The sequence below is a fragment of the Acipenser ruthenus genome, chromosome 6, assembly GCF_902713425.1.
Source record: "Acipenser ruthenus chromosome 6, fAciRut3.2 maternal haplotype, whole genome shotgun sequence".
Taxonomy (NCBI): domain Eukaryota; kingdom Metazoa; phylum Chordata; class Actinopteri; order Acipenseriformes; family Acipenseridae; genus Acipenser; species Acipenser ruthenus.
Window position 1 is genome coordinate 10650368 of NC_081194.1, and position 27090 is coordinate 10677457.

Sequence of the window (27090 nt, forward strand, 5' to 3'; positions counted from 1 at the left end):
GAGGGACAGCCTTATAATAACATAACCAAGAACTGACCCTAGTACAACTGTCACAAATCAATTTTCATCAAGTGGAACAGAGGCTTACTTGAACAAATTAAACTGCTATGCTTAATGAGGCATCCAAAAAGCCTGCAGTTAATGGTGACACTTCACTGTCTCTTAAATCCTTTTAGGGAATTAGATTATGTTAGTCAATTACCTACACACCATTACATTACAGAGATACAGATTATATATATATATAGATAGATAGATAGATAGATAGATAGATAGAGAGAGAGAGAGAGAGAGAGAGAGAGAGAATATAAATGTGTTTTGTAAATATCTCTTTTGGCTTAATTGTGACATTAGGAAGGAACTGCAAACTTTAAATGCTGTTGAAATGGAGAATCACATGCATTTTTTTTTTATGTATTCAATGTCTAAAGATTTTTTACAAGTATTTCCGATTCTACTTTCAAACTTACAGTAAGGCATGTCTCTGAAATCAGGGTTGGAATTAAACTTCAGTTGCATAGCAGGTTTTACTGTGAGCTTACACAAACTTTTCATCCGCACCTAATTACGATCACAGTAAAACATGGGATGTCTTAAAGTGCTGTGCAATGGGAGTCTAGTTTCCACTTCAAAACACACAGTTTCCTACTCAGTTATAAAACATTCCTAATTTCATTTTTAGCTACAAAAATGGTAGTCCTTCTTGACATACTGCTGTGCCCAAGAAGTTTCTACATGTAGAACATGTTTGAATTAAAGCCAATGACATACAAACCTGGTGTGAATAATACAGGGTAATGCGAGTATGTCATTTGTTGCAGGCCAGATTACAAAAAACAGCTTTGCTTGTCTTGCTAGATGCTTGTTACTTCGTTTACTATTACAGTACAAATCGTGAAGCTTCCATCAGTTGAATAGATTTTTTTTTCATTCATTGACCAACCAGATGGATACCGGTACAGTTCTACAGCTCCTACACCGGCACACGCTTATTGACATTTCTTCCGATACGACGTATGAAAAGTGTCCAGATACCAGCATGACCGCGCATCACTGGATAGGTGAACTTATTTTAACGTTCGCTCAGCATAGCAACGGAATGATAATTGTTCAGCATGGGTCTTGATTATAAAATACCATAAGAATGATTAGTATGTCGGTTTCACTTTACCTTTTGCCTCGCAGTCAGCGCAATATTTGTTATCTTCTTCTCTCAGCATTTTAGACAGGATGGCCTGGTGCTGCTCATTCAGTTTCTGAGCCTTTTCCCTTTCTGAACGCGTCGTCATTTCTCAGCCGGTATCTGTTTTCTTTAAATGAAACAATGCAATTTACCAAAGAATGGTGGCTAGACTAAACGCCTTAAAGACACTGTCATTACCCAGGTTATGAACCTGATCAGCAGGAATGAGAAGCAATAGCCAGGAAACACCCGGAACCGGAACTATAATCCACAACGATTGCTACAACTACAGGATACCCAATCCGCCTGAAATAAAATAGACCACGCTGTGTGGATTTAAGTGTAACGTGTACACTCAGCATGGAAATGTGGAGGCAAAAAGCTAAAAGGATATTATACCTGGTTACGTGAATTACAGATGTCACAATATTGGACAGCATACATACACAGATCCACTACCTAATATATAGATGTGTGACTTTTAATATCACTCCGCCAACAGGTACATGTATGAGATCACTGTGTCATTCCTAACAAACCTTTATGACGCGAAGGGCTTCAAAACTGAGGGGCAAGTACTGATGTACAGCACTTGTGCTTATAAAGCCAAAACTGACTTGTCAAACTAGTGTAAACTGTTAACGTGTCCATTGCCACCTGAGTTTTGCTCAAATAGCAGAGCCTTTTTCCTAGAGTTGGATAAAGGCTGGATAAGGGCGTCTGCTAAGAAATAAATAATTTTTACTGTAAGTTATTATTAAGCAGCTGTCTTGGAATTCCCAAAATGACAGAGAACTGTACAACTTCCAGATTTTTTTAGGTTATGTATATAGTGTAAAATCATCTAGTGATGGAAACCCCCCAAACAAACAATGTACCAGTAAATGAATAGCTTTTCTACTCAGTATATGGATTTAAAGCAAATTGGGTTTTTTAATCATATACTGTACTATACATTTCTGACAATTATTATTATTATTATTATTAATAATAATAATAATAATAATAATAATAATAATAATAATAATAATAATAATAATCTGTGGGGCCAAGGTTAAAGTAATCCTAAAGAAATTAGGCTAAATATGTCATTTACCTTGATATTAGCATATTACTTATTTAGCTGTTTTCCCCCACTGGTTTGAAGATCTGTTTTGTTTTCATATTTTTTCTTGGCAGTTGTTAAGGAACAAACCAGTCCACAACAGTTTCAGGAATCCCAGACTTTTTATAATTAATTGAAACAGACTTTAAAAAATAAGGTAAACATTAATTACATGCATACAATCAGTACTCTGTGACATGATGAGCAATTAGTGTATTTTAAAGTTGAAACTATTGTAACAGCAGATAATTTGTAACAGAGAATACAAATGTTATTATGCTCCAAAAAAAAAAAAACTCAAGAAGACTATGCTGCTGTTAGTGTGTATTGCAAGAAAGAAATGGGTCATAAGCTGCAATAATAATAAAAAATAATATTTACATAAAAGCTTTGAGGCAATGCATTCATGATACTAAAAAACACAGTATAATATACAACTGGATACTATGCGGGCACAAACATTATAATGTGATGTAAGGATTTTGCCTTGCACTTAGGCAATTGTTGACCCTCCAAAAACTTTACACCTCTTCTTACAAGGGGCAAACCATTGTAGAAGCGAGTAACTAAGAGCTGTATAAAAGCACACATCTGCAGAGACCTGTCATTGGCTTCAGGATGGTTGTTGTGGTACAAATCCTGATGCAGCGACACTTGGCTCTAGTCTTCTTGAGGAGAGGCAGGAACACGTTCGGAGGAGAAGGGCAAGACAAAGAAGACCCTGCATATTCAATCCCAGGGTCACTTTGTCTGGGATGCTGGAGGATGCAGTGCTAAAGTGTTATAGTCTCACTCCGCAGGTCATCCTAGACCTAAAAGCTGAATTGAGGGATAAGCTAGACCCCCGCGTCAATCTAGGGACCGCTATCCCTGCATATGTGAAAGTGTTGTGTTCTCTGCACTACTTAGCCTCTGGTTCCGTGCAATCCACCTTTTCCAGAGGTGAAAAGGCCAGGCCAATATCATTTGCTAAGGACACTTGTATAACTGATATTGGCTGAGGCTTTTCCAAACAACTGCTGACGTAAGGACTCTCAGTTCCTTCTCAGAACACACTTCTTTTGTTTTTTTCAGTGCGCCAAGAGGACTTTGCTGCCCTTCGTCTGACACACACACACACACACACACACACACACACACACACACACACACACACACACACACACACACAAACATATATATATATATATATATATATATATATATATATATATATAATACATGGATGAAGGCTATATTTGCATCCTGAGCAATTCGAAAAAAAGTGATAATACCACAGTAGTGACGTCAAAAAGTGATAATTCCTCTAGAGGAAAATATACTTGAACTTTGACCCATTTGACTCCTCGAGACCGTCACTTTCAATTCAAACACAAAATGTCTCGTTCGTTTTCAATCACTCGACAACATCTACAGTACATAAATGTTCATTAATGATCAACAAAATGGGAATACGTTAAACTTTGTAAAAAAAAAACCCCACCGAACTGTACACTGTAACTGTATTATATAATAAAAATATATATATAATAATAATAGATGGGCCTCTTCAGTGAGTTACAGGAAAACAATTCCATCTCGGTTTTCTGTGACAGTTTATAAATTAATCGAACTTCGGTCTCGTAATTTATGACGTCAGAGAAACCCTGGAAGAAATTATTTTCCTCTAACTCACTGAAGCCTCTCTCTCTCGCTCTCTATAATTTTTTTTTTTTTTTTTTTGCTTTGTATTTTAGCGCTCCACAAATATCATACTGCGACTACTGCTAACTCTGCAAGTGCGGCCGCTTTTTCTTAGAGCTCCTAAATTATGGAATGCTCTGCCTTCGTTTGTCAGGGAAGCTGGAACCATTACAGTTCAAGTCAAGACTAAAAACGCACTTTTATAAAATGGCTTTTTTTTTTATCTTAGTGGCTTTTAATGTTTGGCCTTAGCATTGGAAGACAAGCGTAACATGACCAATAAGTTGTCACCTGTTCCATCAAAACATTACACACAAAAGACAATATTCCTCCGCCCAGGAGAGCAACCACCAAGAAAAGGTGTTAAAACCAATCCTCGCCCAGGACAACTGGAAGCTGCTAGAGACTGGAAAATGCTGGCAGATGTTGGTCAACGGCTTATTTTTCCACCTGAGATTGCCACCACTAACCTTTGACCAGATATTGTCTTGTGGTCTGGATCAGCACGCCTTGTTCACCTGGCAGAGTTAACAGTGCCATGGGAGGATGCTGTAGATGAGGCGTATGAGAGGAAGAAACTGCGGTATGCTAAACTAGCCACTGAAGCGGAACAGCGAGGATGGAGAGTCCGGGTTTACCCAGTGGAAGTGGGTTGTCGAGGATTTGTGGCACACTCTACAACCCGGTTTCTCAGAGACGTCGGATTCAGTGGCCAAGAGAGTTGCGTCGCACAGTGAAGAACTTATCTGAAGCAGCAGAAAGGAGCAGCAACTGGCTGTGGTTGAGACGGAAAGATTCTGGCTGGGGATCTCAAGCACAATAGAAAGAAAGAAACGCTGATGTACAGGTAAGTAAGCTGGGCTGAGTTGAGTGGGGGACTGAGGGGGGTGATGCTGGGATGCCAGAATCACCGTCGAGCCCTCTTGAGGTGTCGTGGGCTAGTCGACGAAACACTGAGGATGGAAGGTGCCCACTTGAAAACCCCAGAGATGTACCCTACTTAGCTCAATCCAGACGGTTGTCATGCTGATGCGCTGGGGAGGCCGCACTTTGGTTGATCCCCGGAGCCAGCATCGCAGCCGTTGTGTGTGCTTATGCGCCAGGGAGGCAAAATAAGCTGATCCCTGGAGCCAGCATTACACTTCAGCCATTAACACCAGACAGAAGGATATCTACATCATCATATGGAAGGAAACGTAAATGGATGGAGACACATATGGATCACATTAGTTTACTGTAAAGCTACGTCTTAGTTGGTGCTTATCTTGGCGAGAGCCGAGTTCAAATCAGCATGAAGTTTTAACATCTACTCTCGTGTAATGGAAATCTTAATGTAACTTTAAAATTGCTGCTTTTGTATTATTATGTATAATGATATTTAAATGGTCTGACTGTGGCAGTTGTATGTGTGACATGCTGTACAAAATGTATTGCTACTTGAACTACTGTACAACCACACTTCTACAAGTTTTTATTTTAAAAATCGGCTCAGTGCTAATCGGCTTACTGCTAATTAATTATGTTACTTATATTTTAACATTAAATTCTTAAACTCAGTGAACATGTCAAAACCTCAAAAAAAGCCATACATATAAATAAGATAAGGAAATGCATTACAAAACTGTTTAATATGGGCAACTTTTTTTAATGGTTGCCTCTGACAATGTAGCTGGACTGGGTGTTTATGCTTCAACTTGTGTACCTTCAAACTTTTCTTATTCTTACTGTGATTGGCTGCAAAGACAACAGAGATTGGGTGTTTCTTGGGTTGGTTTTTCCTTGTGTAGTTTCCTATAGGAGGCAGTGTGGTGCAGTGGATAAAGTCCAGGACTTGTAACCAGGTCTCCGGTTCAAATCCCACCTCTACCACTGACTAACTCGCTCTGTGACCCTGAGCAAGTCACTTAACCTCCTTCTGCTCCATCCTGCGGATGAGATGTTAAATCACTGACCTATTGTAAGTGACTTTGCATATAATGCACAGTTCACAGCCTACCTCTGTAAAGTGCTTGTGAGGGTGGTCCACTAAGAAAGACACTATATAAAAAATATATTATAGTAACTGAAGGCAGTGTAGTCTGGGAGATGTAGTTGTTAGTGGATGTTTGAGGGGAGGTAGGAAGGGATAGACAAGCTGTGCAGCAAAATTCCTAGGCGTATCTGTATGCATTGAGTTTAAATTTATAGTGTTTATTTTAGATTTTTTAATGAGTAAAAACAGCAGGTACGCAGCTTATCTGGACCACTACATACAGTACAAGGTGTCAAAATTAGACAATAAGAATGCAGGATTTGACACGAGTGATTCCAGTCAAACAACCGTGTGCTTTTTAAAAAAAAAAAATATTACACTTCATATTTATTTTAACAGCAGAAAGCATAACACTACAAATGAAGACACTTGTTTGATTGCTTTAATACAGGCATCATTTACCCACAAGGCAAAATAAAAAAAGAACATTGTGAATCATGTCTTCACTGATGAAAAGCTTCCATCCGAATTCTGTTTGGATCTTCAGGGTGTCTTAATACAACTCCGTATCGAAGCAACATCTCAACATAAGGTGGCCAAAAGGTGTTATCAATTGTTGCATATGGTTCATGAGGAGTTTGTAAGATCTTATTCATAAGAAGCTGTATTTGGAAAGAAAACACAAAAGAATAAATACAGTAGCAGGTGTTCTGCTCAGATTGGCAGGAATATTTATAGTTTTCTCCCAGAAAAACCAACTCTCTTTTTAATTGCTTTCTAGTGAAATTGATCATCTTGGGGGCACAGTTGTGTATAACCCACACAAAACATTATGTATTGTAAATTCCCTTACCTCCAGTATTTCCTGCAATGAAATAAGGTCTGCAGTGGGTTCCTGAGGAACATTCTAAATGAAAATAAAAATTGTAAATGTTCTTTCCATTTTTACAGGTATTACATTTACATTCAACTCAAAAGTTTCTCTGCCCAGAAACACCTACTTTTTTCTTTTTGCTAGCATTTCCTTGTTGCTGTGGAAGAGGAAAGTGTTCTTCAATAAACTCCCCCAGATCTTCCAGCAGTTTTTCCTGATAGGTTTTAACTTGATTGATTTTCACCTTGAGCTCCCGCATTGCTCTAAAATACATATTCAATGTTTAAGCACACAAACTTTCTACATCAGGTGTATAACTACACCAGGTATCTGTATAATAATCCACTTTACAGCATATGGGTTAAAGAAAGGATGATGTACAGTGGTAACTAAACTATTTTAGATCGCTACATAACACAAGTGGCACTACTGTAGTTCATAAGCATTTCAGCTTTGGAGGCCTGGGTTTAAATGAGGTCAGAGGTTCAACTAATTTGGGCATCTCTGGAAGGTATCGGCACACATATATATAAAAAAAAAAAAGAAGACACCACCCAATTTGGCACACCTCGATTCAGAGAATTCCATCACTTCATTTTGCAGTTCAGCTGCCTTGTCAGTAACAGCTTTTAACAGCTCTTCTTGTTCTTCTAACCACTTCTGTTCACTGTGAATAAAAGGTAAAAATGTGCACAACACTAGGTTAATGGTGGCAAGCCAGAAGTGGCTCTTCAGTTCTAGTTGCCAGCCATAGACATTTGTAACACTGGCTGGATCAGCCAAAGTTAGCAAGCGACATGTCATCTAGTTAACGCCTACTCTGTATTACCAGCACTACAAAAGGCAAATCAGGTGGTGTTGACTAGATGGTGCTGGAGATCACCAACATAAAACACTCTCTGGCAGATGCAAGATGCGTCTACAGCTGGTAACTAGAACTAAATAACATCTTCTGAACAAGACAACGCACCTTAAAAAAAAAAAAAAAAAAAAAAAAACCCACAGTATTTTAAAATCAAACTAAGAACCACTCAGTGACTGAAAACATAAACTATGACAGTTGTGTAGAGATGTTTGAACTGTAGTATATTGTGATTCGATATTGAGAAGGTGTGTTTAATAGTAGAACATCAGGGACTAACTAGCAAATACATAAACAGTAAAAAGCACATTGTTCAGGCTGGGTGAAATTAAAAGCACTTCCTTCTATGTGCAGATGTTACAAGAAACCTATAGAATAAAAGATGAGCAATGCTCTGGTTTTAACTTGAATGGAATTCAAGTCGAAAGGACAATAAAAGCACAATGTAACCAACCTTTTCAAATCTTGGTTTAATTTATCATTCTTTGCTTGACAACAGGACAGCACCATTTCAAGCTCTTTGTTTACTCTCTGCAACTAACAAAACAATGGTTTTATTAATAGATACACTAGCAATACTTTAGGTGAGATCACTTCTATACTGCACGTTGCTTAAGAGAGAGACGAATAATTATGTATCTTCTATTTACAGTAAACAGTAGACTTACATTAATGTTCATATTACATCTCCCCCAGCTCTGTTCATATTACCCCCCCCCCCCCCCGCCTACCTCCTCACGTGTGAACGCAAGCACCCAGTGTAGACCTAAATTATAGTGTTCACATTAAATTCCCCTGGCTACCTGTTCATATTAAATCCCTCCCCCCAGGTGGTAAACCTACCTCTTCCTTTCCAACAGCAACCAGAACATCATGGTTCTTAGACAGCACTGAGAAAATAAGACATTTAAAAAGGATTTAAGACATTGATAAACACTTCATGTTGGTGAAAATAAATAAATAAATAAATAAATAAATAAATAAATAAAAATAATTAAATAAATACAATTTCCCAAAACACTTACATTCAGGTTCTCTTTTCTGCCACTGGTTTAATTCAGACGTTAAAGCCTTTACACGCGTCATAAGTTGAGAAAACTGCAGAGAAGCAAATATTTTGATGTAAAACATTTGGGTCAAGCAAATTCCTTTTTTTCTGACTGCCTTACTCATTTTACCTTTAACATGTAGATGTTAGCTCACTGCTATGCTCAAGATGCACCAAGGTAGGTTGAGAAGTTTATTGAACAATACAATAAAAATAAATTACAATACCTCTATCTATCTATCTATCCAAACACAAACACACGGCTGTTTGAGGCAAGCTTAATTAAACTGCTGTGGTTTCAACTGGTGCAACATGCTGGGACATAATCCAAACTGTCTACAGAGAGGGTGAAAACAATAACAAAAATCTCATTTCTAATCTGAAACAAGCAAGTAAACAGAATCTCTAATCTTGTAATGAATAGAGAATCATTAAGGTAAACAAACAGTTAAAAAAAAAACATTATGCAAGAAAAAAATAGCACAATCAATTAAACAGCAACTATCAGTGTCAAAAAGCTTTTCCATACCATGGGAAGCACATGGGTTACTTTAACTGCTGCAAAGATCACTTCCAATGTTTTGTCCTTTCTTAGGAGATTCACTACATGCATCTGTACAAGCAGATCTCAGTTTCAAGAATCTGAACTGTGCTCCACCATAGCTATCAACCTGCATGTTATTTACAGTGTATTGTTTAAAATTAATTAAAACATTACCTCAGAGCCTGTGTCTTCTAAAGTTTCTATCAGCGTTAACTTATTCTGCAACTGGAAGAATAAAGAATCAATTTATAATATGCAAATAAATACTGAGAATGTATCACAGACTAGGTCCAATAGATTATCATCAATTAGTCATTTAGTAGACAGAGATAAAGTGGAGGCTGTGTGGTCCAGTGGTTAAAGAAAAGGGCTTGTAACCAGAAGGTCCTCGGTTTAAATCCCACCTCAGCCACTGACTCATTGTGTGACCCTGAGCAAGTCACTTAACCTCCTTATGCTCCGTCTTTCGGGTGAGATGTAACTAAGTGACTCTGCAGCTGATGCATAGTTCACACACCCTAGTCTCTGTAAGTCGCCTTAGATAAAGGTGTCTGCTAAATAAAAAAAATAAAAAAAGACACTTTTATCCAAAACAGCTTTCAGAGACTAGAGGATGAACTGCTGCAGAGTCACTTACAATAGGACTTCTGTGTTAAATCTCATCCTAGGACGGAGCACAAGGAGGTTAAGTGGCTTGCTCAGGGTCACACACAGAGAGGCAGTGGCTGAGCGGGGATTTGAACCAGGGACCTCCTGGTATCAAGCCCTTTTCTTTAACCACTGGAGCCACAAACTTCAGTCCTAAAATGTTTTGCAGTGATAGAGTTTAAAGGCAAACAGAAATAAAACATACCTCTTCGAGTTCTTTCCATTTTTCTTCACACTCACTTAACAGTTCCTCTATAGCGCTCTCAGACACCACAGCATTACTTGTAATATCAGGAGCAAGACTGGGTTGGTACACTGACATGTGCTTTGCCAGTGCCTTTGTCTAAAATAAGTCATGACAGTATAAATGAAAAAATAAATACATTTAATTCAATACACGTCTTCTATATCTTACATGCTTCAGATATTTGGATTTAATACAATATGCAGTAACAATAGCATAGTACATATTTCTGGGTACCATATTTAGTTTTGCATGTTTAAAATAAATATAACGTTCTGCAAAACCGATAATATAATCAGGACGATTTGAGCAACAGACAGTGGTGTGTATATTGGTAGGTTGGCAGTTCGAGAGACAGAGGTATAAACAGGAAGCTAGATCACCATTTTTTACTAACCTGTTGTAGAAGTTCATCTGCATCCTAAAAATAAAAAAAAAATAATAATATGAAATCCTTAAACTATATGTATTGAAAGAGAGATATTTTAAGACAGAATGGCCAAATAAAAACATATTACAGAAACAATGCCTGTAATCGTATTTAATTGGACTGGCATTTAGTTTTGCATACCTGACAAGTGTTCTCGTCAAAGTTAAAATTAATACAAGAAAACTAGAACTAGTAGTTTTAAAAATACCCAAAACATACGCTTGAAACTTACCATTTTGTTTGTGTACGATATCATTAAACTGGAAGTCCTAACGTCTTTCTTTTTTCTTTTTCGCTCCCATTACAAAAAAACCGCGGTGTAGAAATCGGTGACGCCACACAGGAAGTTATGTTGCGTGACGCTACCGTACTATTGCGAATTAAAGCGCATATATTAAGGCGCGCTTAAATGTGTGATTTTATTTAGTTGACTGCAAATTTCCTAACACATTAGTGCCCTCTTCTGGTTTCTTGTAAGAGCACAAGGCTCATAATCAGCCATTCTTGTGATTAATGCAATGTTTATTGGTTCCCAAAAATCAGGATTTTGCCTGTTCCTTAAAAAAATTAATTAGGGTTAAAAAGTATGTTGTCAAACTCCAGTCCTCATGGCCGCAGGGTCTTCTGGTTTTCATTCCAAATTAAGCTCTCAATTGACCTAATTGATCAATTATTTGTTCAATCTGACATGTTTAATATTTTTTAAAGTTTAAATAAAGTTTTTTTACGCTGCATTCACACTGGGTCCGTTACAAATGGACTCGGTCTGGTTCATTTCGGATGAAACAAAGTTGGAGCAGTGTGGAGTAGTGGTTAGGGTTTTGGACTCCAGAGTGGCGGGTCATGGGTTCAATCCCAGGTGGGGGTCACTACTGCTATACCCTTGAGCAAGGCACTTTACCTAGATTGCTCCAGTAAAAATCCAACTGTATAAATGGGTAATTGTTTGTGAAAAGTAATGTGATATAATTGTAAGTCACTGTGTTCCTTTTCCATTTTTATCAGGACCAAGTTTGTTTGTGTTCACAATGCAGTTTGCAAGTGCCCTCGTTTATATGGTGTGTGAACCGGATGTTTACAATATACTGCAAGACATATTGAAAGATGGCAGCTATTGATGTATTGCTCCGGTTTTTAAATAGCATTTTTTACATGCTTACATATTGCTGTGGAAGAACACTGGGGGAGCACTTCGCTGATTTAATGAATATATTTATTGAATGAATATATTTATTGAATTTACAGTTTGAGAATGCAGTTTGCGCAATTCTGCACGGTTCTCCAAATACCAACATTAAACAAAGTAATTTGAGAAAATTACATATTTTACTATTTTTGTGAGTTTTGGATTTTCGGCTTGGATTTTGACCAAATTTTCTACCAAAACTTCAGTTTCTCGCACTGTCCATGTAGTTTTGACGTTTTTTTTTTTTCTTCAATTCCCTGACACCGTAGCAACTCGAAGCCGTTAACAAAAATAACAGTATATAAAATAACACAATAATAGTTTAATAAAAAAACTAACATTGGGTGAATGTATTGCAGATCATAACAACTCATTATTTTCATTGTATTGTCAATTAAATGTACAGCCAATTTAAAAAATAGATCAGCTATTATCATTTAAATATATGGTACACATAATCAGAATGGGGCGGCATGGTGGAGTAGTGGTTAGCGCTGCTGCCTCACAGCGCCAGGGTCGTGGGTTTGAATCCGGCCTAGGGTACTGTCTGTGTGGAGTTTGCATGTTCTCCCCGTGTTCGCGTGGGTTTACTCTCACAGTCCAAAGACATGCTGTCCAGGTTGATTAGTCACTATAAATTGCTCTCTGTGGTGCCCTGCAATATACTGGCATCCCGTCCAGGGTGTAGTCTTGCCTTGCACCCTGTGTATGCTGGGTTAGGCTCCAGCTCACCACAACCCTGTAAAGGAGTAAGCGGTTAATGATAATGGATGGATGGACATAATCAGAATGATTAAACAAATAATCCTAAAATTGTTTCTTTTATTTTTGAATCGCACTAACACACAACCCAATACATTACTCTGCTATTAACTTGCTGAGCACGCTAACACAGTTTTGTACTTAAAAAAATAAATAAATACAATAGCAAAACCAGAACGATTCAACAAATTTAACTGTTTCTGACCGGGACAAAAAAATTAAGGCTGAAAACTGTGACAATCTAAATTTTCCCAGAATATCTGGTAACCCTAATGCAGTTCCACGAGGCATTTTAATTTTTTTGCTCTACTTATTTCCTCAGAATATGAACTAAACTGCGAAATGTTTACTTCCTCCTGTCAGGTTACCTTCCGTTTCCTGTGTGCAAAAGGACTGAGTCAAGCTGCTGTTGAAGATTAGCAAGTGAAGCAGACTCAGTGCGTTTGTCAACGGACCGAGACCACCTCTTTAGATGGACTCGGTACGGTTAGTTTCCCAAGTGGACATTGTTGTTCACATTTCACACCAAACGTACCGAACCGTACAGAAGCCCAGGAACTGAGTTTGGCACCCCTGCTCTGTGTCTTAAAAAACATGCTGAGCTTGAGAACGTTTTTGGTACATTGTATCATGTTTTGCAAACAAATCTAAATATAAGGTCAGGTATTTATTTGTTCATGATACATTTTATAGTTACATGTGAGGTGGTGTTGAAAACTGGAGCCGCTATGTCTAAAGAGTTAATTGGAATAATTAACCCAAGAGAGGATAAGTTCAGGAGAAGATGCTTGATCTACAAAGGTGCTGTATGAGGTTTCAGTGGACCTGACTGGAACCGACAAAACTTTCTCTGCTTTTTTGAGTTTCATCGCCTCTGCTCTGTCTTAGAGCAACTGTGGATTTGTGTTCAAACTGCTAGCCTGAGACCTTGGATACAATAAAAATCTCACAGCTAGTGATTACAGAGAGGCACAGACAACCTCACCACTATTACCAGGATCTAATCCTCAACCAACTTCTACAGAACTGGTTTGATGGGTATAAACAGGTTCATATAACATTACCATAGACTGGGGTACTCTATATTTCCCCATGTTAACACATATTTGTGAATATTTTCTACTAGCTAGTTTATCAACACACTTCCTAGAATCTGCTTGCAATATTAACTATGAGCATGTGTCTCTTATATTAATGAACTAAACAAGTTAATGTAGGCATTTTTGAATAATCTCCGGTGCTGTATAGGAATTGTTTCAGGTGTGTATTTAAGAAAAGAAAAGAAAAAAAAAAAAAAAACAGTAGACCTTTGTATTTGTTTATGGTACATTTTATGGGCACATGTGCAACAGATGTTCCAAACCACTTTTTTGACAAAGAAATGAGAACATGCATCAATATCCTATAAGAACAAAAATATTCCAATTTTAAAACCACACTATACACTGCCTTTTTCATTAAATGTTGTAACATTCAAAATAAATAAGAAATGGGAAATAAAATGTGTTAAAAAGCATTAAACTTACATTCCACACACTGGGACTTGAATATGATTAGTCTGACAAAAATGGCATTCCCCACCAATTATGAAAAGCATGTTTTCAACAAAAGTTTGATCCCACTGCCCATATTCAGTCAATAAAACACACACAAAAAAAAACATTGTACATTTTTTTACATTATACACATTCTACTGTTCAGTTTTCTGCTCTGTGCTTTTCATCCGTGTCAAGGTTGGGTAAATATTAAACTGCAATGGAAGTGAGAACTATAGAAAACTAAAATTTATCATCAAGGCAACTTTATGTTTTGAGCTACATTCAAAATCTCTTCTTCTATGATAACATACTGAAATTCTCTGAAAACTATTAATGCAGTAATAAGTTTACAAACCAGAATGACTGCCCATTCTTTCCAGTGGAAAAATCTTTTCCCACAGGTATGATAGAATTCAATGCACACACGGAGTATAAAATGAATTCCTTTTAGTCTAATGAAGCAGTGATGATAAAGACACACGAATAAGGACTTGGTCAGCTCATAAAATAAATGTTTCCCTCAGCAGCTACATTTTCCAGTTAAACAATTTGACTGCTTCATGTTAAAGAAAAAAAAAAAGAAACCAGTAACATATAGCTGGTTTGTCTTAAACATATATTTCCGTTGACATACAGTAACATTAACAACTGAAATGTACTTTAACAAAATTTCACCATAATGTATATAATACAATGGTTGCTACAAAATAAAAAAAAACAATAGAAAAAGTAAATAAAAAAAAGACCAAAAATAAATGTGCACAGCCACAAATAAACTAAAAACTTGATGAGAATATAGAAATACTGATCTATTTATCCTCCATTATAAAAAGTATAAATATCTATTAAAACTCCAAATGAATCAAATACAGTAATATCATCCATTTTGCATTTCTTCTCCATGAGGTAATTATTATTATTTTATCTTCCTACAAAATGTCCACCTACTGAAAGTATTTGAGGCCTGCGACCAGGAAGAATTTTTCTAGAAATATTTCCGAATCCAGAACAGCAATATGTGCGGCTCTTCCAATGAGTGAGTTGGCTGTGTTGGGCAAGGCATGGATCACATCATAGCGCACCAGATTACATTCCTTGTTCTGCAGAACTGGCAAAAGCAAGTTCTCCGTCATCTCAGCATACACTGGTCCTAAAAATAAAAAATAAAAATAAATCACACATTTAAAACACACGCCTGAATGATTTTTTATTTATTTATTTATTTATGTATTTATTTATTTTTAAAGTACTACTAGTAACTTTAGTTTTATGGTGGAAAATGAGCCTTGACTATGCTATGGTTTTCTTGGTCATTAGTAATACACCCTTTAAAATGATTTAATTGAAACAGATTACTTACAGTACAGCAATATATAAATCAGTTTAACTGCGAGAACACACAAGATACAATCATTTTTAATTTCTCCAAGCTATGGATTTAATTATGATTTTACTACATTCAATATTGTTAAAATGGATTAGTGTATTAAGTTATAGGTACTGTACACATCTTTTGATACCTTATGCTACTCTTATTCATTGACCCTCTATTCATTTTATGGGGAACACAGATGCTTTACATTAGTAGCGACAGCATGAATAAGTAGTATTGTCTTTAGAATTCAGTGTGCCAGAAGTAGTAAGCTGGAGCTTGTATTACTTAAAGAGCATACTCACTCACTGCAAATACATTATACAGCAATGAGCTGTTTCTGGGTGTTTTTTTTACTTTTTATTTCCCCTTGTTGTACTTTTATCTATTTGGGCTGCGCAGACTCGGCTGTAATCCAATTTTAGATTTGTTTTTTTTTTTAATAATTTGTATTTTCTTTCTCTACTAGATGGTTACTGGTTTTAATGGACACAATATTTAACATATTTGTTAAAAGCAAGTTTTTCTTTTAAAAACTTTTAATTATGTATATTTAATTATATATCCTATAATGGAAAGTTATATTTCTCACCTGACTGCTTATCTTTTAAGGCTGTTTTACACATCTCAATCCGAGCAGAATGATAGGGAACGTAGCGGTCCTGCAGTGAACCCACAAGGACCACATTCTTAAAGAACTGAAGCCCTGATAAAAAAGAGAAAGGTACAGAAGTGACATAAGTATATAAACAATACACTTACAAGGTGTAGATTGCAGTGCCATGAACTACTGTAAATTCCCAGCATGCGGAACTTAGAACATCAAATGCCCATGAATCCGTTCATTATAGTAATTTCTAGTTTTGCACATCATTATAATTTTTTCTTTAATTTTACATGGTCGTGATGGCATCACTGGTCTGAACATGTTTTTACACAGCTGGAATTTGGACTAGATCTTTATTAAACATATAGGGGTCAATGTAAAGATAGGTGCAGTGCAAACAATTGCAACTGCAAAAAATACAAATTGCCTAGCAGCCAGGCTATTATTTTGCATAGCGGCCTATGCAAGCTTAAGAGAAATGCAAATTACTCAACACGCACAAATAATGAGCTGCAATCATGATAATGAGGGTCACAATGAGCGCCGCCTGTGCATCGGGCTATTTAACGTCCACACTTACAGCCTAGAGGTGAAGTGAGTTAGGAGTACAGAGAGCAGTAGGCGCTGTATGAGATTTGTGGAGGATGAAACAACAAAATATGTCAGAGGAAGGGCAGTAAAGTAGAAAAATTATTTTAAAATAAATACTGGTCTGAAAATATATGTTTTTTCTTCTGTTTCATCTTGGTGGTTTTTTTTTTTCCCCATTCCATTGCCGGATAGAAGGTATTATTTTATTACAGCATAGGAGTTAACACTTGCCTGCTTTTTTACTCAGCTTGTAAAGAAATGTTTGGCGAGGGTCAGAGTGATCTCGACATGTCAGCTGCAACAAAGAACCAGACTTCTTCCACTTCTGCATAAACCACAACCCTGAAAACAACAACACAATTAAGAAACAGACAACAGTCTCATAAAGCCCCCATTTTTTTTCTACTAAGAAGCAAACAATAATATCTAGATTATAATATTTATGTTTACTCAGTTTCAGCATTTTTTTTAAAGTTTCTGTAAGTAAATAAGCCTTTACTATAGATCAAACTTATGAGATACAACCGTGTGCTAACAGCATAATTGCCAATAATTATAAATAATTGCAAGATTGTGTAATGTATTGCTTACCTGTGTTAACTAGAGCACTGCTGTTATAGAGAGTCCCCAGATGTGGCCCAGATAAAGAGAGGAACGTGTGCAGCTTGTTTAGGTAATATTTAAACCTGGGTCTCGCAAGGACTGAGCGGATTATTAAAGTTCCCAAAGAGTGTCCTATAAAGCTGTTGGAGAGACAATGCATTATTAGTTGTAAAGATTAGCCCTCGGTTTTTACTGTGTTAGTTTCGTAAAAGCTTGGAAAGATAGGTCGATAGGGACAATCTAGATAAAGAAGATGAATTTTGTTAATTTTAATACTGACTGCTAGGCCAAAATAATCTATAAATCTCTTTGCAATGAGAGCTAAATGAGAACATTTGTCAGACAGCCTGCTAGAGAACTAGCATTTCTGCATGCAGTCAAACTGCAACTCAAACAGGATGAATTCCTCATACAGTTTACTACAAACAAATTATACTGTTTTTGAAGAAAAAAAAAAAAAAACACCTTAACAATATTTATTGTGTCATATAGATATACAATTAGATGCTTTGATTTTGAGCAAACAAATAATTATGACACGTCCCAAAAGCGTAGGTATCCACCCACTGTATAAGCACCGAAATCCAACTCTGATATCTTATTTCTACCGAGTTATTATTTTTAAAAGGTTTAATCCAATTGTATGGCATTTATATGGCTTTGAGTTTAACTTCAAACTAAAACTTACCTTATTTTAGAAATAGTTAGACTGTATATTTGAATATACAGGATTATTTCATCCAAGAGACGATCAGTCATGGAGTCAAAATCAGAGAAGGTGTCATTCTATAGAAACAAACGTATTTTCATTTTTAGAGTTCTGAAAGAGATGTGCATTTAAATGATGAATGCTTTGACCACAAGTGAAACAGAACTGGTGTTCTCAGCATATTTCTTTATAGACTGTAGTCAATGTACAAAAAGAATGCCAGTTTACTTTGTTTGACCAAGGAGGATCTTAAGATTTTAAATAGGCAAATTAAATAAAACATATTTATTTCAACTCGTGTATTGACACTGGTATAATAAACTAGTTAAAAGTATTAATATGACAAAATCACCACTAGGGGTCTCAAAATGCCCACCAATGTTGTGTTTGGCGGGAGGAAAATGGTTCTAATTAATACACAGTCAGCGGACAGTGCTGCTTGTAAAAAATATATATATTTTAAAAAACATGGCATCCAAATAGAGGACTTTTTTTTTTTTTACAACAAATTGTACAGACACACTGTCAGAATCATGTTCCGAAAGATGTAGGATTCTTGTCACTATGATTTACTGAGTTTTAATGTCGGAATTGGTGCAGTATTACTGTCAGTAGTCCCAGGTGAAAAAAACAATCCTACCAATACTATTAATCCAATTAGTACAAGCTTGTGTAGCTAAAACTGCGGTTGTTCAGGGAGGCATTTATATTAACATACACTAATAGCACTGTCTACTGGCACAATTTCACTTTACCATTCTGCAGTGGAAAGAAAACCAGGACACTGTCAAAATAATGGAAAGGATTATGCAGCACATGAATATCTCTGCAAACCTATTCAGAATTAAGGAAATCTGAAATCTGCAATCACGTTTTGTCACGGGGGACTAAGTCTGGCATTGATTAAGCGGGAATCGGAGTTATAGTGCACTTTAAATATACTGTTTATGTGTAAGTAAAGGTTTGGCATTTAAATAGCTCTGTATTTTCAAATAAAATACACTTACTTTTGTCTTGCTGAAACAGTATATATAACCTGTTTATATTATTGTTAAATATAAACATTTTGTATAAACAAATGTTCAAAGAAATCCTGTAGTAAATCCAGAGGATCTACCGCAGAAGGATTCATGGCCTAACAAATACTCTCTATGTAATTTGCCTTGAAATGCAGAGTGTGAGCAGGGATTCAGTGCTTTTAACATCAAATCTGCAGAGCATCTAAAAATTGGAAACGTAAACAGCCTCATGACAATATTAGTCGAAGCTCCACCTGATCTTAGACAGTTCGATTTTGAGACTGCTTTTCAACACTGGACTACCGAATAAAACAGATGTGGTTTTTTGAACACTGTCAAAAACAAGTCTTTAACAGAAATAGAAGATATTCCATCAATTAATCCGATCAAGAACATGATCTGACTCTACTTTGACTAACACTCACCTATATTATTTGTGTTTAGGGAAACCTGTGGTGAGTGTGGTGTTTAGGGAGAGGGTTGTTAGACACAGTTATAGTCAATATGTTTACTGTATTGTGTACAATAAAACAGTTTTACAGTTCTTTAATATTCTTTGGTGTGGCTGAAGTTTTTCCAGTGTGGCTAAAAAATGTTGTTACTTTAGCCACAGTGCTAACAAAATTAAAGTTTCAGAGGGAACGTAGTTGCTTATAAACACCAGACATAAAACAGTGCTCCTACTACACAGACATATATTCTTATTGAGGCTAACTAATATGGTTAATAAATACAGTACTGTAGGATTGATTAATTATATTTAATGTAGTTATATGGTAAAAAGTGATGTATCTGATTACAGATTACAAGCAGATACATTAGCCCCTAATCCAGGTCTGTGTTTGGATTTTAAACCTTCAGGATTCAAATGGTACTGTATCTTAAACCAAGTAAATGCGTTCTACACAACCTGAAGTTTTCAGACTCCCAACTCCACCTTACACTTACATTTTTATACACATTTAAAGAACCACATATGAAATTGTGACAAAACATCAAACAAACATTCTTACTACAAGTTATTGATAACCTGGGGATATATGGAGGCCAAGGGATGCATGTCATTGACATATTGTCCAAGATCCCGGTCAGAAGAATTTAACCCTGGAACTACAAAGCTGTATTTCCAGAGACATTTTAAATGGTATAATCCCAGCAGAAATAAGTTAGATGCTGTGTCTATTTTCTTAAGCAATGTGTTATATTTAATTTAATTAAAGTGCATTTCTCTGATGGAATAGTTTGCAAACATAAAAGTAAAATGGATACGTGAAAAAGATCTGTATCACTGATATGGACAACATGCCACCGAAACAGTTTGAGGTCCGCAATCTTTGAAAATGAAATCCATGACTTAATTTTACCTGGTTTCTCTCAGACATGAGGAAATCAATACGGGCTCCTGGCAGTCCCAACTCAAGGTAAGTTTTCACGAGCCGAAGATCAGCGCTGTTACCTAGGAGAAACAAACAAGAACTATTATTTAGATAATACAGAAAGGTTATGTGGACAGCGGATAAGCCATGTTCATTGTTCCCTAATTCAAACTGACCGATGTTGTTTCTGCAAAGAATGTTTCTGTATATTTAATACAACCATTCTGATACAGGCAGGGGGTAAAATAACCAGAACAATAGACTTGTATCAGCTCCAAATAATATGTTTACAGGGAAATAAACAAAATAGTCAAGCGTCATGCTGCTAAAGGCTGTGTTTTCTTTGACACAATCACGCAGGTCAAAAAGAATTACCCTGTGTTTATTATTCAGATGACACTATGGCAGGGCGAAAGCTCTTAATGTATTTAGTGTGCGTGTGGGAATGTAAGGTTGGCAGGGATAGGGTTAAATCTACATGTATGTATAACAGGCCACATGTATAAAAGGAATCAGAAATCCTTTGTTTGTTTGGTGAGTGTTTACATTGTGAGTTTTTGTAGGTATTATTTTGTAACTTTCTAGTGAAAGCTGATGCCCAGCATACAACTGTTTGGTCTTTTGTTTGAACCTTATATTTTGGCCCTCACGCATATGCACTGAAACTACAGCTTTCTGTCTCTGGGTCTCTTCCTGCCATTAACCAGCCTGGGTCATGACGCTACACTGTCCCAGCTGAGGTTTGAGGGATATTCTCATTGCTAATTTTATTTTTATTTTTTGTAATCATTCATTAGAACTGAGGGAGAAAACTGTCGATGAATTCCTGTTTTTTATGTTTCATGAAAACGTTAGTAACTTTATCTTCCAAACCATTCACACGACAGTAGAACCAGAGAGTATTTGTGCAATTCCTTTGTTCTGAGTTTAATATTAAGATTAAATACAATCCCATTCATTAATGGTCTACCTGACAAATCTTTTTTCCCCCGCACTGATTTAACAAGCATACAGAAACATTTACTTTCATGACATCTGTGGTGCTGTACTTGTACGGCAGTTTAATACAATCAATGTATACTTTTTTTATGTGTGAGCTAAATACATGGCGGCTAAAACCATATGGGTATCACAAAAATAAAATAAAGAAACACATACACATTATTTCCTTTCCAACCGAAAGTAAATGTTTTCAATTGGTAAAGGAATTTAAGTATCTTGCAATTGTTAAGCCAGCACATACAGTAAGTGGGTAAAGCACAGAAGACAACTCAATAGCTGCTATTAGCTAGTGTTGGCTGAGAGGAGTTTACTAGATTGGCAAAGGGCATATAATGGGCAGAAAACACATCCATATATATCTACTGAAGATACAGTAGTTACACCCACTCACCATCAAGACCATGCACACAGACGATCAGATGAATGCCCTCTTCTGAACTTTCATCTTCTTCCATACTAAAATAAGGGATGTTTGATGCCAGATCAGGAACATCACTATACACAAAGCCTGGCAGTTTCAGCAGCTTTAGATCTTCTTTAGCCTGGACAAAACTACAGCAAGAAAAAGGGTTACAAATTAGTAGTTTCATTGTGTAATTCTTATTTCATCAAGTTACCAGCATACAGTTTACATGTCTTGCAGTATTACTTACATGGGCTTGACTTATGCAGTTTCTGTTTCATTAGGTTGATAATACAATTGAGAAAAGACACCCCTGTGCATGTATTCCCTTTGTTTCTAGCGAGTTTCACAGGAAAATTCTGCCAGCTTTATTTGTTTTTGTTGGTGGGTGCTAAGAAAATAGCACAATGTTGAAACACTTTCTCATTAGGAGTTGTGTGTAAAGTGCTGTTAGAATGTTCAGTCGTCTTTATTATTTAAACAGCAAAAACATGATATACTGTAGTGCAGCTAAAAGAAACCACTTACAGAGGTATTCAACAAAGCTTGAGCTACTTCCCAACCCGAATGGGAATCTGCAGTATGACCCAATACAATTCCCACCAAAAAATTAAGAAAAACGTTACTTACGCCATCATTTGCGATTTGGTGGCACTTTCATACCAACACATAGAAGTCGTAGAGCAAGCTGTAGCATTGCTAGGCTGCTTTGTAATAGTGTCCAGCTTACTCCTTGAGCAACCAGCGCTGCACGGGGAGTCTCTGATGCCTGATGTGAAGGATAAGCAATGAGGGGTGCAGACCCCTGGCAGGCTGGCGACATCTCTGTAGCACTCCGTACTGAGCTGCTCCGACCTGAGAGCTTTATCATCCTCCTCAACACCATCACATTCGGAATATTCTGTGCCAGTTGCTCCATTTAAAAAGTTGTCACCCTCTCCTTCCTCGTAATACCCATTCTCAATCATCTCATGATCTTCGTCTTCCTCTTGATGGTCCTCGCCACCCTCTTGGTTGTTAAGAGGGCTGATCAGGGTGCTGGTGCTCTCCACTGGACTTATATCCGAGATGTCGGTGCTGCTCCGGGATCCAAAATAATTTTCCACCAACCCTTGCTTCACTATGTCTGTGCTACTCGCAGTAGAAATGTTACTTGTACTCACACTTGTCTGACAGGCTGCTTGTGGGCTATCTGGTGTCTCCTCTGTGTTCTTACTTGCTTCTGTCTGTTGACTGCCCTGTACACCATCTACAGGACAGTCTGAGCCTTCAGCAGCATTGGGTTCACCAATATGTACAATTTCTGATTTTAGCTTAATAAAATGCTCTTTGGTAAGTCTGTCTAAATCAACTACCTTTTGGGGATCCTGAATTATTGTGTCAGTCACAACTTCCGGAGGTTCGGAACAGGTGGTTGTGTGTGCTTGTGATGGATCCTCCTGATCATCAACAGCTTTTTTGTCTCCAGAGCATGTGTGTGAAGTAGCTATGGAAGTTGCAGCAGTTACTGTGCATCCTGAAAATATGACGCTTTGCTCCTGGATCACAATGCTGGATTTCCTATTAACATCACACATTGGACCATCAGCTTTAGTCATGTCCTGCAGGGTCTGACTATCACTCAGAAGACACTCAGGAATGACAGAGATCTTTGAACTTTCATCACCCTCATCGTCCGAAGGCAGCGAGTTGATGGATGTCAGAGATGACTGTATTTCACTTAAAGCACTAGTGCTCTCTGTGCACAGACCATCTGTCAAGTTCTTTACATTTGATTCTGGTTTTAGCAGATGTGGTGGCTGAGGTTTTTTATTTTCTTGAGAACATCGTTCCAAAACAGGCTCCGACGATATGTCGATACATGGTTGCGTTGCAAAAGAACTGGGCTCACTCTCAATTCCTGAATCTGAAAGTCGAGATGATGCATGGGTGGTGCTGACATCTGGCAACTTAATGGAAACTCCACCAACAACTATGTGGAACTCTTTAGCAGAAGAATTAGACAGAAGAGATTGTTTGTACACTGATGCATTTTCCAAAGGTTTGGCATTTGTACTGCTAGGTAAAGTGCATTTTTGAAATAGTGAATAATTTTCAGAAGTTAAAGGAAGCATTTTAAACTCCATATCAAAAGGTTCATTTTGTATAATTTCTGGGATTGTGCTTTGTCGTTTATCATCAGTCCGACACGGAAGGATAACTGTAACTTTCTCTCCCTGATAAGGATTTCTACTACTTGGTTTAACTTCAATTTGCCTGACTCCTGATACACGACTTGTCTGCTGACTGCAAAGTTCAGATTTTGCATTTATGTGCTGTGATATGCATTCCACCACTAAATCTCCAGCACTGGCCTGGGGTTTAGTGTGTGTAACCAAATCTGAAAGATTAGATTCTCCTTTTGCGCTGCAAGTGCTGTCAACATTACCACTTGTTCTGGAGTCTACAACAGTTTGTCCTGTGTGTGAAGGAAGAAATTGGTGTTCGCTACTTTGACTTGACTGTTTAGTGTATGTTCTTATGGCATTAGTGAATTCCGTGTTCAAAGCATCAGGCTCCTCTTCTTGATTAACCAAAGACTTGCCTTCTTTAACCTTAGATATGTCTTCTTTATTTGAGCCTTTCAAACACTTGTAACCTACCAAAATCACAGAGTCCTTAGAACTCTGTTTGACTAATTTTTTAGTGTTGTCTGTTTTCATTGTTTTCTTTAGTTTTGTTACTTTTATTTTTGATTTGATGGGCTCCTCGTTTTTGCATTTTTTAGGTTTTTGTTGCTTGTCATTTTCATTGGGCCACATTCCAGAGACCACTGATGGCCTTATTTTCATGTCTGGACTGGGGAATCCAGTGGCGCTTGATTCTCTTGACTCTGACCTCTCAAGTTTGTTGGAGACAGAACTTTTGGCACTCTGAGCACCAAGCCAAGGTCCATCAAGGTCTTGAATTGAAAACAAACAAAAAGAGACATTAGTTAATTACTTTAACATAGCACTATGCATTTACACATTTCTTAATATTTATTTAAGGGGAAAAATATACTAAACCAAAACTGGTATTAAATTTTACATTATGACCAACACTTGCTTACCATTGCTCCATTACCGGATGGGTATTTACCTAAAGACCCGAATCGTGAAAACTGTATACCAATGCTCTTTGAGCCTGTGACGCAGTCATGGCCCTTCCCCTGAGGGCACAAAAGTACTGCGCTTACTGATCTCAACCTAATTTTTCCTTCAAGCCTGCCGTAAACATGGACAAAGTGACCTTGAAGGTTAATGGTTTCTATTTTAGGGAACAAGGGTTATGATAATAACCTAACGTTCACTTTCAAGTTTGAAATGTAACCATTACCGAATAGGGGAGTATACCAAGGCTATGCCAAAGGCTGCCATATGCATTACAATTCAGAACCCCAGTAACAAGTAGCTAGGGTGAACAAACTGAGGGAAACTTTCACCTCTATGCCCGAGAATCCATCATTAACACTAGTTCCAAAACCAGGGTTTTGATGATCCACAACATTCAGTCTGTAGAACCTAGTGAAGGTATGGGGAGTAGCCCACACTGCTGCATTGCAAATACCTTTGACAGATGCACCCTGGAATAAAGCCCACGAAGTTGTCATGCCTCCGGTGGAATGGGCTGTGAGCTTTTCTGGAGGGGGCAAGTTGGCCAGCTCATGGGCAGTCCTGACCGTGTCTGCTATCCACTTGGACAACTGCTGCTTAGACAAAAAATTGTTCGGAATGCCTCCAACTTTTCATCCTGTCAACACAGTTCGCAAGGGCCCGAACTGGGCACAGCGTATGGAGCTCAGACTGGAAAGGAGGTGGATGAAAAGCCTCCAATTCCACAGACTGGTTGACACGGAACGGAACGCTGAGTTGGTCTTCGGAAAAAAGGCAGGATTGGTACATAGGATTGGTACCTTTGTCCTGGCCTCTGTAAAAATGAAGCAGACTTGTATCTCACTCATCCACTTTGCAGAGGTGATAGTAAGCAAGAAAGTCGCTTTAAAATTATAAAAAAGCAAAACTCCTGGGGACCGAGTCAATCTTAACATGGCAAGCTGAAATAGCTGCCAGATAGACCTTTAAATGTGGAGGGGGATTTCCGCTCGTCAAATAGGTCCTGAAAAATTGCAGTATTACTGCCATGGGACAAGTCATGGGGCCGAACCCACGAGGCAGACACCACGTCTGAAAGACGCTCCACTTGTACTCATACTGGGAACGCGTGGACGCTGCCCTGGCATTTTGCAGGGTGTCAATAACCCTGTTGGACAGACCCAGATGGGTCAAATGCAGCCGCGCAGGGGCCAGAGCTAGAGCTGCAGGCTCGATGGGTCAGAATGCCTTAAGGTCCCCCGTGCCTGACTGAGCAGGTTGCGGCGAGTTGGCAGTCTCCATGGCTGGCTGCTCAGGAGCTACATCGGGGTTGAAATCCAGTTTCCTGGGCCAAAATGGGGCTACTAGGAGCACCTTGGCCCAGTGCTGTCTGATTTTCTCCCGACACAGCGGGAGCAGGGCGAGCGGTATAAAGGCGTATAACAGATGCCTTGGCCAGTGATGTGCCAAGGCTATTCCCTCCTATTATGGAGAACCACAGGGGACAGAGGGTTGATACCTAGGATGGAATGAGATCTGTCTTTGCTGTCCTGAACCTCTTCCAGATGAGGCTCACGACCTGGTGGGACACTGTCAATAGGCAGTTGCGGTTCGACGTGGGCTGAAAAACCCTGCTGTTGAACCAGACCTGCAGAGGGCGCATGCACTAGACCCAATGGAAGGGTCTAGAAGCTGCTACCATCAGGCCTAGAAGTTTCTGGAACATTACTAGTCGGAGCTATGCAGCCTGGGGGGAGAGCACAAAGTCAGCCGACTTATGTTGCTGGATCCATGTGAAGGAGCAATTATAGCTGCTGGCACAAGGCTGCAGTGGGACATAACTTGTAACAGGCTGTAGTGCACACAAATACGCGTAAATAGAAAAACTATTATACTGATTTGTTTATTAAATACAAAATGTGTAATAACACCAAAAATGTGAAATATACATAGATATAAGCAACAATTGTACTTAAATGAACAAAGTTCTCCGTCCGGTCAGTCTTGAAAAGAAAAATGGCACGGAGATCTGCGAGCGCAGTCCTTTTGTGCCCTCAGGGGCGGGGCCACGACGACATATACAATTTTCACGATTCAGGTCTTTAGAAGGTAAATACCCGTTCGGCAATGGTTACATTTAGTACTTGAAAGGAAACACCCTTTACTCTAGAATAGTGGTGCGCAAAGTGTGGGGCGAGTAAGTAAGGGGGGGGGGG

At 37.9% G+C, this 27090-nt stretch overlaps 3 protein-coding genes across 14 annotated transcripts in view; all 3 read right to left on the bottom strand.

The window, feature by feature from the left end:
• Positions 1 to 1468, bottom strand: part of LOC117411031 (stromal membrane-associated protein 1) — an 88888-nt gene extending 87420 nt beyond the window's left edge. For all 3 annotated transcript variants that reach the window (XM_059025002.1, XM_034018044.3, XM_034018043.3), the window contains exon 1: positions 1172 to 1468. In XM_059025002.1, the coding sequence (XP_058880985.1) occupies positions 1172 to 1289 (118 nt within the window). In that variant the 5' untranslated portion in view covers positions 1290 to 1468. The remainder of the gene's footprint in view (positions 1 to 1171) is intronic.
• A 4903-nt stretch (positions 1469 to 6371) lies between these two features.
• On the bottom strand, positions 6372 to 10983 carry LOC117410440 (centromere protein K-like). The gene is made up of 11 exons (XM_034016986.2): positions 10826 to 10983; positions 10561 to 10584; positions 10125 to 10262; positions 9446 to 9496; positions 8705 to 8777; positions 8523 to 8569; positions 8134 to 8216; positions 7386 to 7484; positions 6945 to 7080; positions 6797 to 6850; positions 6372 to 6605 (listed from the first exon to the last, which is right to left on the bottom strand). Exons 1-11 carry the CDS (start codon positions 10847 to 10849, stop codon positions 6447 to 6449), a joined length of 888 nt encoding a protein of 295 aa, XP_033872877.1. The 5' UTR covers positions 10850 to 10983; the 3' UTR covers positions 6372 to 6446.
• A 2866-nt stretch (positions 10984 to 13849) lies between these two features.
• Positions 13850 to 27090, bottom strand: part of LOC117410799 (protein FAM135A-like) — a 70046-nt gene continuing 56805 nt past the window's right edge. For all 10 annotated transcript variants that reach the window (XM_034017626.3, XM_034017628.3, XM_034017630.3 and 7 more), the window contains 8 exons: positions 22392 to 24702; positions 21750 to 21910; positions 20345 to 20436; positions 17941 to 18038; positions 17241 to 17392; positions 16881 to 16991; positions 16044 to 16157; positions 13850 to 15229 (listed from right to left, as the gene is read on the bottom strand). In XM_034017626.3, coding sequence (XP_033873517.1) covers positions 15024 to 15229; positions 16044 to 16157; positions 16881 to 16991; positions 17241 to 17392; positions 17941 to 18038; positions 20345 to 20436; positions 21750 to 21910; positions 22392 to 24702 — 3245 coding nt within the window. In that variant the 3' untranslated portion in view covers positions 13850 to 15023. The remainder of the gene's footprint in view (positions 15230 to 16043; positions 16158 to 16880; positions 16992 to 17240; positions 17393 to 17940; positions 18039 to 20344; positions 20437 to 21749; positions 21911 to 22391; positions 24703 to 27090) is intronic.